Raw genomic sequence first — 14,647 nt, forward strand, 5'->3', positions numbered from 1 at the left:
AAATAACGTTCAGTTGCAACGTTTGAGGACCTCCATTCAGCTGTTTGCCGAACGGTTGGATATGGTCCTAGAGATTATTTGAAGTCACTGCAATTGTTTGTAAAATTGATTGTGAAATTACTATAAAAAATTTATTATTTTAAATGATCAAATAACTTCTATTTTTTAAAATATACCAGGTAGAATTGTTAAATCTTAGATTTAGATTTTATTTGGGACAACTTATTTAATGCTTTGTAAAATTATTATAGAAAAATTATTTTTTTTAAACTACTATAGAAAGCAGTTTTTCAAAGCAAAATTTTTTTGAAAGCAGCAAAAAAGTTAGGCCCAGCAAAAATTATGATTGTGACCTAAAAAGCTATCCCAAACGACACCTTAGGATATAGGATGGTAAGCCAAATCATCAAAAAGTTATTCAAGAAAGTTGAACTTATTGAAACTGTATTGAAAACCATCAACCAAATGTCAATGTGAGCGCGCTTTGAAAATCAAAGTTAATAGAAAGCTTTCCCAAACAGATGCTGAAAGGGCTACTTGAGATCACTTAATGTTTTTATTTTCTTTATATTTTTTATACAAAATAAAAAGTATTTGACATTCAATAAGTGATTTTTTTTCCCATTACATATTGCATAAGATGATGATAGCAAGTTATGATGATGGCCAATGATGTTGATGAACAGTATAATGATGATAGGATTTCGTTTGGAATAATTTTTTTACTACTTTCTAAAATAACTTTACACTAAAAAGTACTTTAAAAAGCACTAAAAAAGCTGTCCCAAATGAAACTCACATAGCTTCTAAACTTTCTCTTGAATAGATTGACCAGATTGAAAAAGGGTACTTGTATCATGGCATAGCTTGTCAAGAACACATTGTCTTCTCCAATAGTTCCTGCAATTCCCCACTCTGGTATGCCTCTGTTCAGAAGAATCAGAGAAGGCTCATTAGGGAACTATGCAAACATTTTGTATGAAATGTAATAAAAAAAAGGATTATATTTGACAACTGATACAACAACAAAACAACACCAAGACTTTATTATATTTGACAACTGATGAAATGAGAAAAAAAGTGTAAGAATATTATGATGAGCTTAAGAATTCTTGATATCATGAATTAGATTAATGTTTGTAATATGTGCTCATGTTAACATTATGGTGACTAGGGCTTTGTTTGAGACTGGCTTTTTTATTGTTTCTTAAATCAGCTCTCCATACAAAAATTAAAAATTGTGTATTAGAAAGCTGGTTTAAGAAGTAGTAAAAAAGTCATCCCAAACAAAACCTAACTCTCCTCTATTTTTCTTTAATTGGAAGAGATCCTCGCATAAGGCTGATAATCTTTCAAAGCTGAGATACCTAAGAAGATACAGAAATGAATGTGATAGTGACATAGGCTTCGTTTAGAATGATTTTCGTACTGCTTCTAAAAACAGTTTTTTAGTATAATTTTTGTACTAAAAAGCTGCATTAAGAAACAAGAAGAATGACATCTCAAACGAAGCCATAATCACTTCCGCGCAATTCATGTTTGCTAAAGTTTCAAATACAGAAAGTAAAGAGCAAAGGCAAGAGAAGAAAACAGGTAAAATTTCCAGTTCTCGCTCCAGCCAGTTCTCTTCTTTATTTATAGTTTTTGTTCACTCATAGCCCCCTCCTATGACAATCCACATTTTCTAGAACTGATGATTGCCAAACCAACAGCAAATCTAACTAACAGTTCAAAAACAAACAAACAACAAGTAGAAGAACTTGATTTACTTTTATTGTTGTCATTTGGAGCAAAAGTCCATCCATTTAAGGAGCTTTTTGTGCTCGCATGACTGTGTTATATGATGTGCTATGATGTTGTGGGTTCTCAACATAATAAAGAGATGTTTATAAATGATTTACAAAACAAGACACCTTGATCAATGCTTTGTATATATGATATAAATCTAATTCATCTTAATAAATAAATAAATAAATCAAATTGATAAAGCAACCATTGAAAGTAGTGAAAAAATAGGATAATAAAATAAAATTTTAGAATATTAGAAATCTTAGAATTAATAGAATAAAGACTAGGTAAATAATATGTAATTTAAATGGGCAAAACAAGAACAATTATCATACAATATTATTAGAATATTAGATGCACCTAGGTGTGACATAAGTATCTTAGATTTATTAGGTAGAAGAATAAATATATAGATAAATATAAAATTTATCAAGATATATCTACAGGATTAAAATGGGGAATTGTCTTGAGAGTTTTGTGTAATAAGAGGATATCATGAAGGCTTACAAGATAAATTTTATAAAATCGTAATTAGGCTGAATATGGTACATGGATTAGAATATTGGGCTTTAAAAATTTTATTGATATCTACATAAAGAGTAACAAAAATGAGAATATTAAGATGGATGATGTCAAAACTAAATACCATAATTTAAAAAATACTTATATTAGAAGAAATGGTCGTTATCTATTAAAGCCATTGTTATTTGTGTGATTTAGAGTTTACAACAAAAGATACAAAAATTTAAAAAATGAATATAAAAAAATAAAGAAATAAAATAAGAAGAATTTAAGATAAGGTGATTAGAAGTTGTTCAAAATGATTAATGAAGAATATAATAAACACCTTAGATATGACTCCACAAGAACAAATAGATAATGAGGATTCTTAATGCCAGCCCAAGATAATTGAATAGAGCTAATGATGATGATAGATTCATAATAAACCATTATGAACAAAACAAAATATAAGCATTTTTCTCATTTAATGATTATAGCATCGTAACTGACCACCTTAATTAAAAAAACTAATACAAAAGCCAGATGATAGCAATATAGCATTAATATGCATTGACTTAATATACATAAACTTAAAGGGGGAAAGGTTTTAAAGCAAAAATCGCTAATAAAAAGGCAAAAAAAAGCGTATTACAAGAATTACTAAAATAAAGTAGAACTAAAAAAAAAGGATGACTCACAACAACAGCATCAAACCTTTAACCCACTATGTGCGGTCAGTTACATGAATCTTTTTTCTTTATTGTGTTCAATTAAGAGTCAAATTCTCATTTATAATAAAAAGGTCATTTATGATACTTTATAATCAAGTCTTTTTAGGTATACCCATACCTTTTCTTAATATAGGCCAAATATAATACATCTACTCTCCTAGTCAGGTCACCGAAAGGCTAATATTTTATGTGACCAAACCATCTAAGACGACTCTCTCTAATCTATTATACAATTGGAGCTACTCCAACCTTTTCACGTATATACTCATTTCTTATTCTGACTGTAAGTGTAAAGTCACTCATCCACCTGAGCATCCTCATCTCTTCTAACTTAATTTTATGCTTCTCATTTGACGGCCAACTTCCTGCATCATAAAACATTGCAAGTCTCACCATCATCTTATAAAAATTTTCCTTAATTTTGAGGGGTACTCTTCTATCACACATGTCTGATGTATTTCTCCACTTCAAACATCCAACTTGAATTTATCTCACCAATAAATTTAAATCTAATATTTAAGAGAATTTAAAACCCACAAAAAAAAAAAACTAGAATAAGAAGTAATAGCATAAGTCGAATTACATTAGGAATATTAAAGTTTTGTTTACAAATTTCAACATATTTTCATCCTATTTTCATATCCATTAAATAAAAGAAAAGTATTTTCACGAATAATCTAAACATAGATTGGCAATACATTGATGCATGATGAGTTAAGAGAAGCCAAGCATCAATTTAGAAAACCCATTAAAAAAAGCTAGGGTTTACATACCTCAAATACCACAGATTCGACATTAAGCAATCTCCCTTCCTGAGCCTATCACAATTGCTAAAAGGTGACACCTTAATACCTTCATTAGCTCTGACTAGCTCGTTTGTAAGGGAAAATGAGAAGGAAAGAGAGAAGAAAAGGAGGCTTGTATTTATGCTCCATGAGAATTTGCTAATGAGCTTGAGATCTTGCAAGCTCGATAAGACCCATCCACATTTTATTAGGCCCACCAATCCTCGCAACTCATGAGCTCATCATGCAAGCCTACAAATTCCAATGCTTGAAACAAATATCTAGATAATGGCTTTGCTCTAATATCATAGCCACATGATATAATACAAACTTATTATTAGTGCCTACTTGGCTTTGTAGTATCCCACGTGAATTTAATGGAAGCCCTTCTCAAAACTATAGTATCCCACATGAATTTAATGGAAGCCCTTCTAAACACTAAGCACGTACAATGATTATATGAAAAAGCTAATTCGAAAGACCTTGAAGATATATGAAAATTCTAAGAAGGATCCATGAGTATGAAAGGGAATTGCATAACATATTACCAAGATTCCATGATCCAATGTCTAAGGCCACTGATTTATTGTTCTAAGAGGAATTCTACTTATCTACAATCATTTCTGTATGAGTTCAATAGCTATACAAACTATGAAGAATATTTTCAAGATCCATGATTCTGAACGTATCAATAGATTGAGCGGATCTAAACTTAGATTCGGTCTAAATAACTATCCAATCAAATTATGATTTACAAAGAGTCAGTGTCAAGTTGAATCTTATCTCAATCCATGTTCATTGTTGTGCTGGATTTTTACATCATGGTTCAGGTTAACCCAAAAGCTCCCTTATTTCATTAAATTGGGCAAGCAATAGGTGGAAAGGTGGATCTTTGTTTGATTCATATGTTAAGATATTAAGATGAAAAAAATAATGTCTTAGGCAATGAAAGGGAGAAAAGATGAATGGAGATAATGAATATAATTATTAGATAAAATAAACATAGCTCAAATATTGAAATGTTGCATGAATAACTCTAGGCGTGTGTGTGTGTGTGTGTATATATATATATATATATATATATATATATATATTGAAATGTGTGAAAATTGAGATCATTTTTTTTATCAAATTAGGCTATGACCCGACATGTTGTTAATAGGGCTATATGGTTCCACAAATGATAGAAATAGGGCTATATGGTTCCACGCATGCTAGAAGCCATGACCTGCTCATTATTAAGCTAATATGAGCACGTGGAATATAGAAGTGACCAATCAACATGTTGCTATGGTTGGCATCGAGGGGAAAAGGATTTAAGATTAATAATTATGGAAAAATTAGAAAAGACAAAAATGTCATCATAATCAACCTAGGGGAGAAGAGGTATAAAGGATTAATGAGGATAAAGAAATGGTTAACATTAAGTTTCCTAGCTTATAAGAAAAGAAAATATTGAGAAAGTAATTTAAATTTTGAAAATTTTGTCTTCTATTTCAACAAAATGAAAGTCTTTTTTTTTTTTTTAGAGCGAGCGGGCGATGCAATTTTCAAAGGAAAAGTTAATAAATTTTCCACATAGAACAAAGTTCTATTTTTCATTATCATGAAAAACAGGGAAACTAACTAATCAGAGGTGATGGAGATATTTAAAATATGAGAGGTCAATGAAGTAATACTTTGATAGAAATGACTGATGGATGGAATAACTGATATATATATTTTGTTTTCCATCTTTCCCTTTTTTAAAATCTAACATATACAACACATAAGAAAATCTAAATAGTAGTGAAGATGTTGGCTCACTTTTATATTCTCACATTCACTTAAAATAAATGGCAATCCAGCCAATATATTGACTATTAGGCACCTCGAGGCATGAACATACCAAGTGGGTGCAAACAATTAAAGCACAAAATTGTTAAAATAGGCTAAAGAACGAAAAAGAGCAATAGAATGCAAGATGTGGCATAAATGGCATAAATGCTGATAAGGGGGAGTGGTTTAAAAAGCAATTGAAATATTATCATGAAGGGAGACAGATGAAATATGTTAAAAAACATTATTCAAGGGTCTTTTAATTGGGTTATATTAACAATGTTCACTAATTGGATGAATGACATCGGACACACAAAATTCAAGATACTACTGATGTGAAACAAGCATGTGCACAAGAATTGATTTCGGAAATTAATAATAACTTGAGCTTCGCTTTGCTAGTAGAAAACTTATACTTCACCAAGAAATGATTTTGGGAATTCAGCACCGAAAGATTAAGCAAAAGTAATTGGTTACACGAAGATTAACAAAGTTCTTGCAAGTGATTACTAAAGTAAATAGACAAGCCAATAGCGATGAAACAACAATCCACAGTACAAAATCAAGATGTTTCACCTTTAGTTCCTTCTCTCATATTGGTAGAGGTTTTAGCGGAGAAAGGGAAGAAGCAAACCAAGTGATGTTACCACGAGACAAGTGACGCGTAAGGCCTTATCCGCAGGGGAAGTAGCCGGAGTTGTCGAGGATCAGCCAAGGATGAGCCAATGTCCCTTTGGTCTTTGTTCTTCAATTGTCTCTCGCCTTGACGTTGTAGGCGACTCCGTGGTTCAAACGAAGAAGGGGTGGATCTTCCGATGAGAAGCCAAGGCGTCTTGGGTTTCTGGAGGTCGATCGTTTCGGCCAAGCAGTAGAGGATGCGCTTGACGTATCTTTCCACAGTTTCGTCGTACTCCCAATCAGGATCGTAAAAGGGGAGAGAGAAGGATGTCGATCTCCCCAAGGTCGTTGTACGCAAAGCCGTGCCAGGGTATCTAATCCTGTTCGCTCCCCATGCTTTCGCACCCCAGCGTCGGTAGGGACCCAGAGAGCTGCCTTCGCTTTTGGCATTCCTTCGTAGATCTACGGATTTCACCCCTACAAACGAAATTCCACTCTCCTCTGTCTCACTCAAGTGAATTGGATGCCAAACCACTAGCTTCACCATCAGCAATCTCAAGTTCACTCTGATGTGACATAAATATGATATATTTTTATTTTATTTTGAAAGATTGATCATAATAAATCATGCTTTATTTATTTTTTATTATTATCCTATGATTGATAAAAAACTTCTCCTAGGGTTAATAATACTAAAAAAAGATATAGAAGCCCTTTCCTAGAAATCTAGTTTTTTTTTTTTTTTTTTTTTTGTTAGTGGAGAAGGTTGTGAATTAGTTCATGAACATCTATTGAATGTCTAGCACTTGTGGTTTGAACACAAGAAATAGAATATTAAAGCTTTAAATTTGAAAATCTCTATATATCATACATCAACATTTGATCATTAACATGGAGAGAATTTTATTACTTGTTGGTTGTTATTATGGTAGCATGAACTCAACCTATACTTCTAGAGATAAAGCATAAGATGATATGTGTGACAACATGCATACATTATAGAGAATATTGCAAGAATATCAAAATATGCGGATCAATTGTTTCTTCAGCTCAATAAGAGCAATAGCAAAAGTTATTTAAGTCTAAACAATAGGCTCAAGGCATGATCTCAAATTTAGGTTAAAGAACAGTTTCAAAGTAAAATCTTAATTGTTTGGCTCAATAAGAAGCTTGATTAAGATGAACTAATCATTGCCATCAAATTTCTCTATCACAATAGTAATTCTAATAGACTAACTCTGCACAGGGATCTATTTTTTTAACATGAATCATATGTATTGAATCACTGGAATTAACACATGAATTTGAACATTTGAAGTAAAAAAATGATATATGATACGATTTGCCACCATATTAAGATGATCCTATTTGTATTCTTCTTAAGATACTCAATCATCATAGAATAGGATGCAGCATCTTTGATATGCCTTGAAGATAAATTATGATAAATATAATACTAACAATGATTAGATTCATAGTCATAGTTATAATGTGATTAATTTTAATCATAAGATTCAGTATAATATGACTCGTTGTAGTTACCATAAGAATAAGAACTACAATAAAATGTACAATCATAAGATTCGTATATGATAATTGCTTGATCCCTTATTTGTTCCATGTAATACATTCAAGCAATAATATGCACCTATTCATCATAGGACATAATTTTCTTGATGCAACTTCACATAACATATGATTTCGTGGCCTATTATGACATAAAAAATGAATAGATTTTTTACACTTATCTGAATCGCATCCATAATTATGTTCCAAATTTTGATGTTTGTTGGCTTGATGAAACATGTTAATAAATGTGTAACAAAAACTTCAGAGTGAGTGAGTAGAATTTTATAAGTGCATGAAGCAAGTTTATGTGTTAATGATGTATCTCCATGCATAATCTATGTATCTTACACAGGTCAATTTTCTCTGCATTAAAGATGGCATTATAATAGACAAAGAAATTCATATGGTTTAAGATAAAGTTGATCACAATCCAGGTTTTTTTTTCCCCCTTTTTTTTTAAGAAATTTCATAGTGGTCCAAGATGACGCAGGATGGACAAATTGGACAATTAAGATTTAGATAGAAATGCATTCAAGAAATTCCACTTTGATATCAAATGATGCAAATGAAAGATAAAGTTGATGCAAATTTGAAGTAGATGAATATTGATCATGATGTCAATTTGATGATGGACCCTAGGTATAGATCTCCTTTTTTATTTTATTTTTCTTTGCTCTTTGAAATTGATTGATTTATCCCTTTAGATGTAAGAATAGAGAAGAGGTTTAATTTGAGTGAAGAAGGAAAGGGCAAATAGTTTTTTCTCATGATTCATTAAAAATTATGAAGGATAAAAAATTGCATCGATACAAAATATGAGCTAAAAAATTAAGCTATTTAGGTAAGAGGAAAAGAACCAAATAATTAGAGAATTTATCGAAAACAAAAAGAGCGAGAGGCATGGGAAAAGATAGGAGAAAGAAGAGAGGGAATATAAGAAATGGGGATTTCACTCGGGATGAATCCATTAACTAATCATCAAAATAACATTCATTCAACCACCATTTATAGAAATAGAGTTTAAAAATTAAATTAAAACTAATTTAAACTTAAATTTGGATAAGTCCTAAAAATTCTCATTGAATAATTTAAAATTAAGATAATCCTAACAGTTTAATACATTAAAATTGAAAAAAAAAACCTGGAAATAACCTGAAATACTAAAATAATTGAGAAAATTATGTCTTGTAACATCATATAACCTCCAATTCGAGCTTGGACCTCATCGCAAAGTCCACACTCAATGGTAAATCAGGCAAAGCCTCAAAGAATGTGATCACTCCTAATGATTGAGTACCATGAGACTACCACTACATTAAACTTAAGGCTCCTAGGAGGAGCTAAGGGACTAGAAACTTTTGTGGGTCGAAGACTGTAAAAATTCTAAAAATTTAAAGAGCATAACAACAAAAGAAAGTCTTACTACAACAATTAAAGGAAATGACAACACAAGAAACCCGACCAATTACCAAACTTAGATGGCCTACCTCCCAGAGAAACTCATCTGTGACAAAGGCATTTGCAGTGGCTTAAAAGGCTTAATGGAACCAACATCCTTGGCCCTAAGAATGTCAACTTAAGCATAATAGTCCTTGGAGTAAAAAATCACTGCTTGAGATTGATGCCTCAAATTTTTCAGAGCCAATACTTACATCCTGGGCCCCCAACTGACATGCACTCATGAGCAAACTCAAGCGGGGTATCAGCCCCAACCTCAACAACATCCTTTGCAAGGTTAGCAACCTCGTCAATTTCAAGGAGACCTAAATAAGAAAAGAATGGAAGAAACTAATATCATACTTATTTTTCTATTTTCAACTATAAATTTAATTTCATGCATGATCCTAAATTAAACATTTGAAGACAATCTATAAAAAAAACCTAAAAGGTAATAAATGGGGCACATAGGGGAATCAAAACCTTAATCTACAAATCATTCCTTGAGTCGGCATGACCTTCATCACCTTGGCATCGAGCATGCCCAGTTCCATCAATTTTGGCAAATAATTGTGTTAAATAAGCATCTCCCATCTATTTCTTGAGTGACGAAGAAATAATAGAGGTGTCAAAAAGGGTTGACGGATCGGATTCAAGTCTGACCCAAAATTGATCCAACTTGAAATCAAATCCGACCCATTTAATAAATGAGTCAAAAATACCAACCCGAACCCAACTCATTAATGATGACGGCATCGTTTGTGATTTCAACACGTGTACCACCGGAGATCGACGGCCACGATCAGGAGTTTATATTTTGAGTCATTTTATGTAGTAGTTTATTTTATTTTTCAGTTTTACTGTTTTACCCTTATGGATGGTCATTTGATATGGTAGCCCCGAGGGCATTTATGTCTTTTAGTTCTAGTTTCATTTTGGCCTATTTATAGGAGGCCTCATGCATTGTATGAGGATGATTATCGATGAATGAAAATTTCTTTCTCTTGCTGATATCTTTGTGAGTTCATGAAATTTTCCAAGATCTCTTTGTGAGTTCTTGAGGAGATAGTATTGTGGATCTCTTTATGAGTTCCATTGGAGAAGGTGCCTGAGGTTTGGTTGCTCCGGATTTACCCGATCCTCAAAACCCCTCTTCCCCTTCTCTCCCTAGCCGAATTTCTTCTCCCCCCCCCAAATTTCCCCCACCGGCCTTCATAAGCCCACCACCGGTCACCCAGGCCGATCCCGCCACCGGCGGCTCCGTCAGTCTCCCCGGCCAGTTGTTGTCCCGCCGGCTCCAGACAGCCGGATCCAGGCCACCAACCTTGCCGCCGGCCCCTTGGATCCTCCCTCTTGTTTGATTTTCAAATTTCTCTTGATTAATTCACTTTCCTAATTAGCTTCTCTCCAATTAAGAAAGTCAATTAAGATGATTAAAGCCTATTTTGAAATTCAAATTTTGTTTCCTTCTCCTATTAAACCTATTTGGGAAGTTACTTAAAATATAATCAAATCTGAAATTAAATTTCAGATTTGATTAGGTTTTTATTTACTTAACCTTGGGCCCCACTTACTTAACTCCTAAGCTTCTCTCCCCTCCCCCATATGGCCGGCCCCTTTAATGGGCTCTTCTCTCTCCCAAATTACATTAAAAGCTCCACCAAATCAGCCCCTAATTATCTCCACAATTAATGCCCCTAGTCATTATTGGATTAATTTGAAATTTCAAATTAATCTCCCAACAAAACCACTTGAAGCTGAAATTAATTTCAGTTTTCTAAATTCCTCCATCTCCCCCTAGCTCACGGCTAAGCCCTCCTCTCTCCAAACCGCCACCTCCACTTTTCTCCTCCCATCATTGCTTGGCCGAGTTCCACCAAGAGAAGATTCTCCTACCGCCAAATACACCCACACCGCAAAGACATCTCATAGTCATGAATGGCCGATCCGGAGCGTGATTACGGCATTGCATACAATCATCAAGGCAACATTGACGTCATCCGATCGCCGTTCTTTGACGTTGGATTCGGCTTCGACCACACCGTTGAGGATTACTTGAATCAGATTCTTCCCCACCTTGTGGACATCCTCGACGAGCACCTTCCGGCGGACGAGTGGATCATCAACAGCCGAACACCTTCTTCTCCAAATCTGACTTCCTCCCCGGCGGCTAGCCCCCTCGACATTACTTGTCTAATAGTGGCATCATTGAGTTTGTGCGCCATCCTCTTCCGCTAACCAAGTGAATCCAAGAGTGAAAGTGAGGGACTTCGAGGTGAAGGATCTATATCTTAAGCCTTTGATTTTTGTTAAGAGCCATTTGCATTATTACTTATTGGATTAATTTTGTTTGTTTCATGTTGCTTTTAAATGTAATTGATTGACGTTGCTTAGTTCGTTCATGAAAATTTCTTGCGATCTATCTTGAAAAGCATTTGTTTAAAATTAGCAACGCAAGTTCACAAGTATTAATTTCTAACAAGCAATTCTTGCAACGTATCACATCAATTAACCTATCTTGATTTTTAAAAAAGTTTAACCTAATAACTATAAAGTTTAGGATATTTGATCAAAAATAAAAAGATTATACCCACAAGTACGAAAAAAAATATATTAAATGGGTTATTTTCGGATTAAAAATAAATTCGCAGGTCAATCTAAATCCAACCCATTTAATAAATGGGTCAACATGAACTTGGATTTTTTCAGGTTGGGTTGGCGAGTCTGGTCATTTATTGACACCCCTAAAGAATACCTTTCCTACTAATAATTTAGCAGAAAAGTGGAGGTCCTTCATCGTGAGTAGTTGATGTGTCGATTGGCTAAGATCCATAACTAAGTCTAATTTTATTGGAGTTGAGATAAATTGAGGAAGAGATGTATTGAGTAAGTAAATTTGACAGACAAAAAAGGTGGTGAATGCAAGGACTATTATGGCATGTAGCATGAGTTGAGGCAACATCGGCAAAAGATGCCCAAGAGCATCGTCCATCGACACCAATAATGAAATAGTGAGACCTACACAAAAGTGATTAACAAAGAAATATAACTCCGCTAGCAAAAATAAAGAAGTGAATTATTCTTAAGGGAGGTGCAAAGTAGAGAGTACCCAGGGATCTTATGGAAACTAATTAAGTTGACAAAGAAAGGCTATCACACACCCCTCTACTTCATCCCCTTTACACATAAAATAAGAAACTAACTGATAGTTCAGCATTTGCCTGTCACATTTTAACATGACGTTACAACTACAATTCACCAAAATGAGGTGCCAACACACTCCTCCATGGATTTTGATATTTGAAATAATAAGGAAAGTTGTCTCCTCACTTTCTCCTTGCATTTTTTCTCTTTCTTTGACTTAAAAAAAGCAAAGAATGATAGGGATGGATGCTTTGTCAAGGGAAGAAGCTAACATACATGGAGCTGAACCCAATAATAGCCAAGATGAAGCAGCTCATAGCTACAAAGTGCACAAAAAAAGCAAAACTCAACAAGATTATAACCCAATTAAAATTGAAGACTAAAACAATGATTTATTCCTCCAAACAAAATCATCATCCGCCCCAATATCGACTAGGCAATATAAAAAAAAAAATCTAAGAATCAACATTTATATTAATTGAATTAGTTCGACCATTTAATCAAGGTCCTAGACAATAATTCACCGGATAAACTGAAAATCCCTAAGTGGACATTTAAAAGCTTAAATACACAAACAAGACAATAGAAGCACTAGTACAATATTCATTATGACAAAATGAATGTTTACAATAAAATTCAACTATAACACTCAAATTTCTTTAAGATTCATTTCTTACAAGGCAAAAAACAAGCAATCCAAACATAAACAAATGGATTTTAAAGGCTTTCTATTTTCAGCATCTTTAGCCCAAAAAAGCGAAGGAACATAAGCATTTTCACAATGATCACTATCACCATGGTGATCTCGACTACAATCAGCATGATGACTTTGATTGATGTTAAAATTCAAGAAGAAAACAAGATGTTGTGGCCAGTTCCATCGATGAAGACTATATATGAATCTAATTGAAAAGTAAGAGGCATTTCTTCGTGACGAAGAGTTATACCATGACCTGAGGTATGCATGCCTCTTATAGCATTGAAGGTATATGCCCCACTTTATGCCTTTAATAATGGTATGAAAATAAGTCTCCTCCACAATGGCCTCCACAGCCTTCCTACTTAGTTAGTCAACTCCATCAATCATGATGGGATTTTGTGGCATTGGTGATGCAAATCTTTCTATCATCAAGCTCAATTCCTTCCCAAAGATACTTTGCCTCTACAAAAAATTCATCATTTAATCCTCAGTCGTCCAATTTTATTTTATTATAAAAATAAGGATGAAATATTCCAAAAGGAATGATCATCTATGATTCGGAGTGATCATCTATGATTCTATTTTTTTATTATCAAATAATAAAGAATTTTTGGCCAATCATGCATGGAGTGGAGATAAGAGAGAAAAGGTGGAGAGAGGTCTCTTATGTTGCCCCTGTGTAGATTGTAGTGCTCCTCTGCAAGGCAATCTAAACCTAATCAGACTTATGCAGCTTTGCCCATCCATCTTGGTGAGCTTCCTTGTTTACTTAGGGGTAGGTTAAATGATGTTATCAAGAATTTATGTACTTTTTATTTTATTTGAACAATAGTATATTTTGTTTTCTATTTTATTTTCTTTTCTTTTTTTAGCTATCCAATGATGGGAAAGCATCCAATGATCATGGTAGATTGTGCATAAGGCTTGGTAGACCTTTGGTTTGCTGGCTTGATTGGTCCTTGGCCACTGATGGTTCACGGGTTGGTTGCTTGGAGCTTATGGCATTGAGCTCATTCTCTTAAGTTGTTGAGCTGAAGTTTAGTAGCTCATTAATATCCAAAAAGGTACCTCATTAAGAAGAACTACTTTTGGAGTGGCCTTGTCCCTTCCCCTTCCCCTTTCTTCTTGCCTCTTGGAAAACCGTGGCTTTCTCTTTAATGATGGTTGAATTCTATGCATAAAAAGCTATATGAGGTGCTGTTTTTCCATGCTTTACCTCTTGGAATTCCAGGCATTTGTTGTTTTCCGCACCTGGGACTCTTCCCGAGTCCGTGACTCCTTGGCTCCATGCGTGAGGCTTGGTTCCCGTAATTGTTGTTTCAGTTCCTGTGTTTGGATTGATTTCCGAATGGATTGGGAAGATATATATGCTTATAATGCTTCGGTTCTAATGGAAATTAAAGTCATGTGGATCTTGGCTTTCCCCTTCTTTGCCTATAAAAATGAGATGAAGATGAGAAGGAAGTTAGTTGATATTTGTGAGCATATTTGCTATTAACCTGCGGGTTTATTCGGAAATTCTGCGGGCTCTTTCCACCCTTCTTTTCTCATCCCCT

General features: G+C 33.9%; 2 protein-coding genes across 2 annotated transcripts in view; one reads left to right on the forward strand and one right to left on the reverse strand.

Annotated features, from left to right (window-relative positions):
• Window positions 1-534: 534 nt before the first annotated feature.
• LOC110102337 (monothiol glutaredoxin-5) lies at window positions 535-9,573 on the reverse strand (the record flags this gene model as incomplete). The annotated part of the gene is given in 3 exon segments (XM_020830644.2): window positions 535-926; window positions 9,298-9,385; window positions 9,463-9,573. Coding segments are annotated over 3 exon segments (365 nt in total), but the record flags the coding sequence as incomplete, so codon positions are not given.
• A 1,612-nt stretch (window positions 9,574-11,185) lies between these two features.
• Window positions 11,186-14,647, forward strand: part of LOC110112894 (equilibrative nucleotide transporter 1) — a 5,163-nt gene continuing 1,701 nt past the window's right edge. The window contains exons 1-2 of the mRNA XM_028696339.1: window positions 11,186-11,449; window positions 14,323-14,569. Coding sequence (XP_028552172.1) covers window positions 11,186-11,449; window positions 14,323-14,569 — 511 coding nt within the window. The remainder of the gene's footprint in view (window positions 11,450-14,322; window positions 14,570-14,647) is intronic.

Source organism: Dendrobium catenatum, unplaced genomic scaffold (genome assembly GCF_001605985.2).
Source record: "Dendrobium catenatum unplaced genomic scaffold, ASM160598v2 fragScaff_scaffold_733, whole genome shotgun sequence".
Classification (NCBI taxonomy): domain Eukaryota; kingdom Viridiplantae; phylum Streptophyta; class Magnoliopsida; order Asparagales; family Orchidaceae; genus Dendrobium; species Dendrobium catenatum.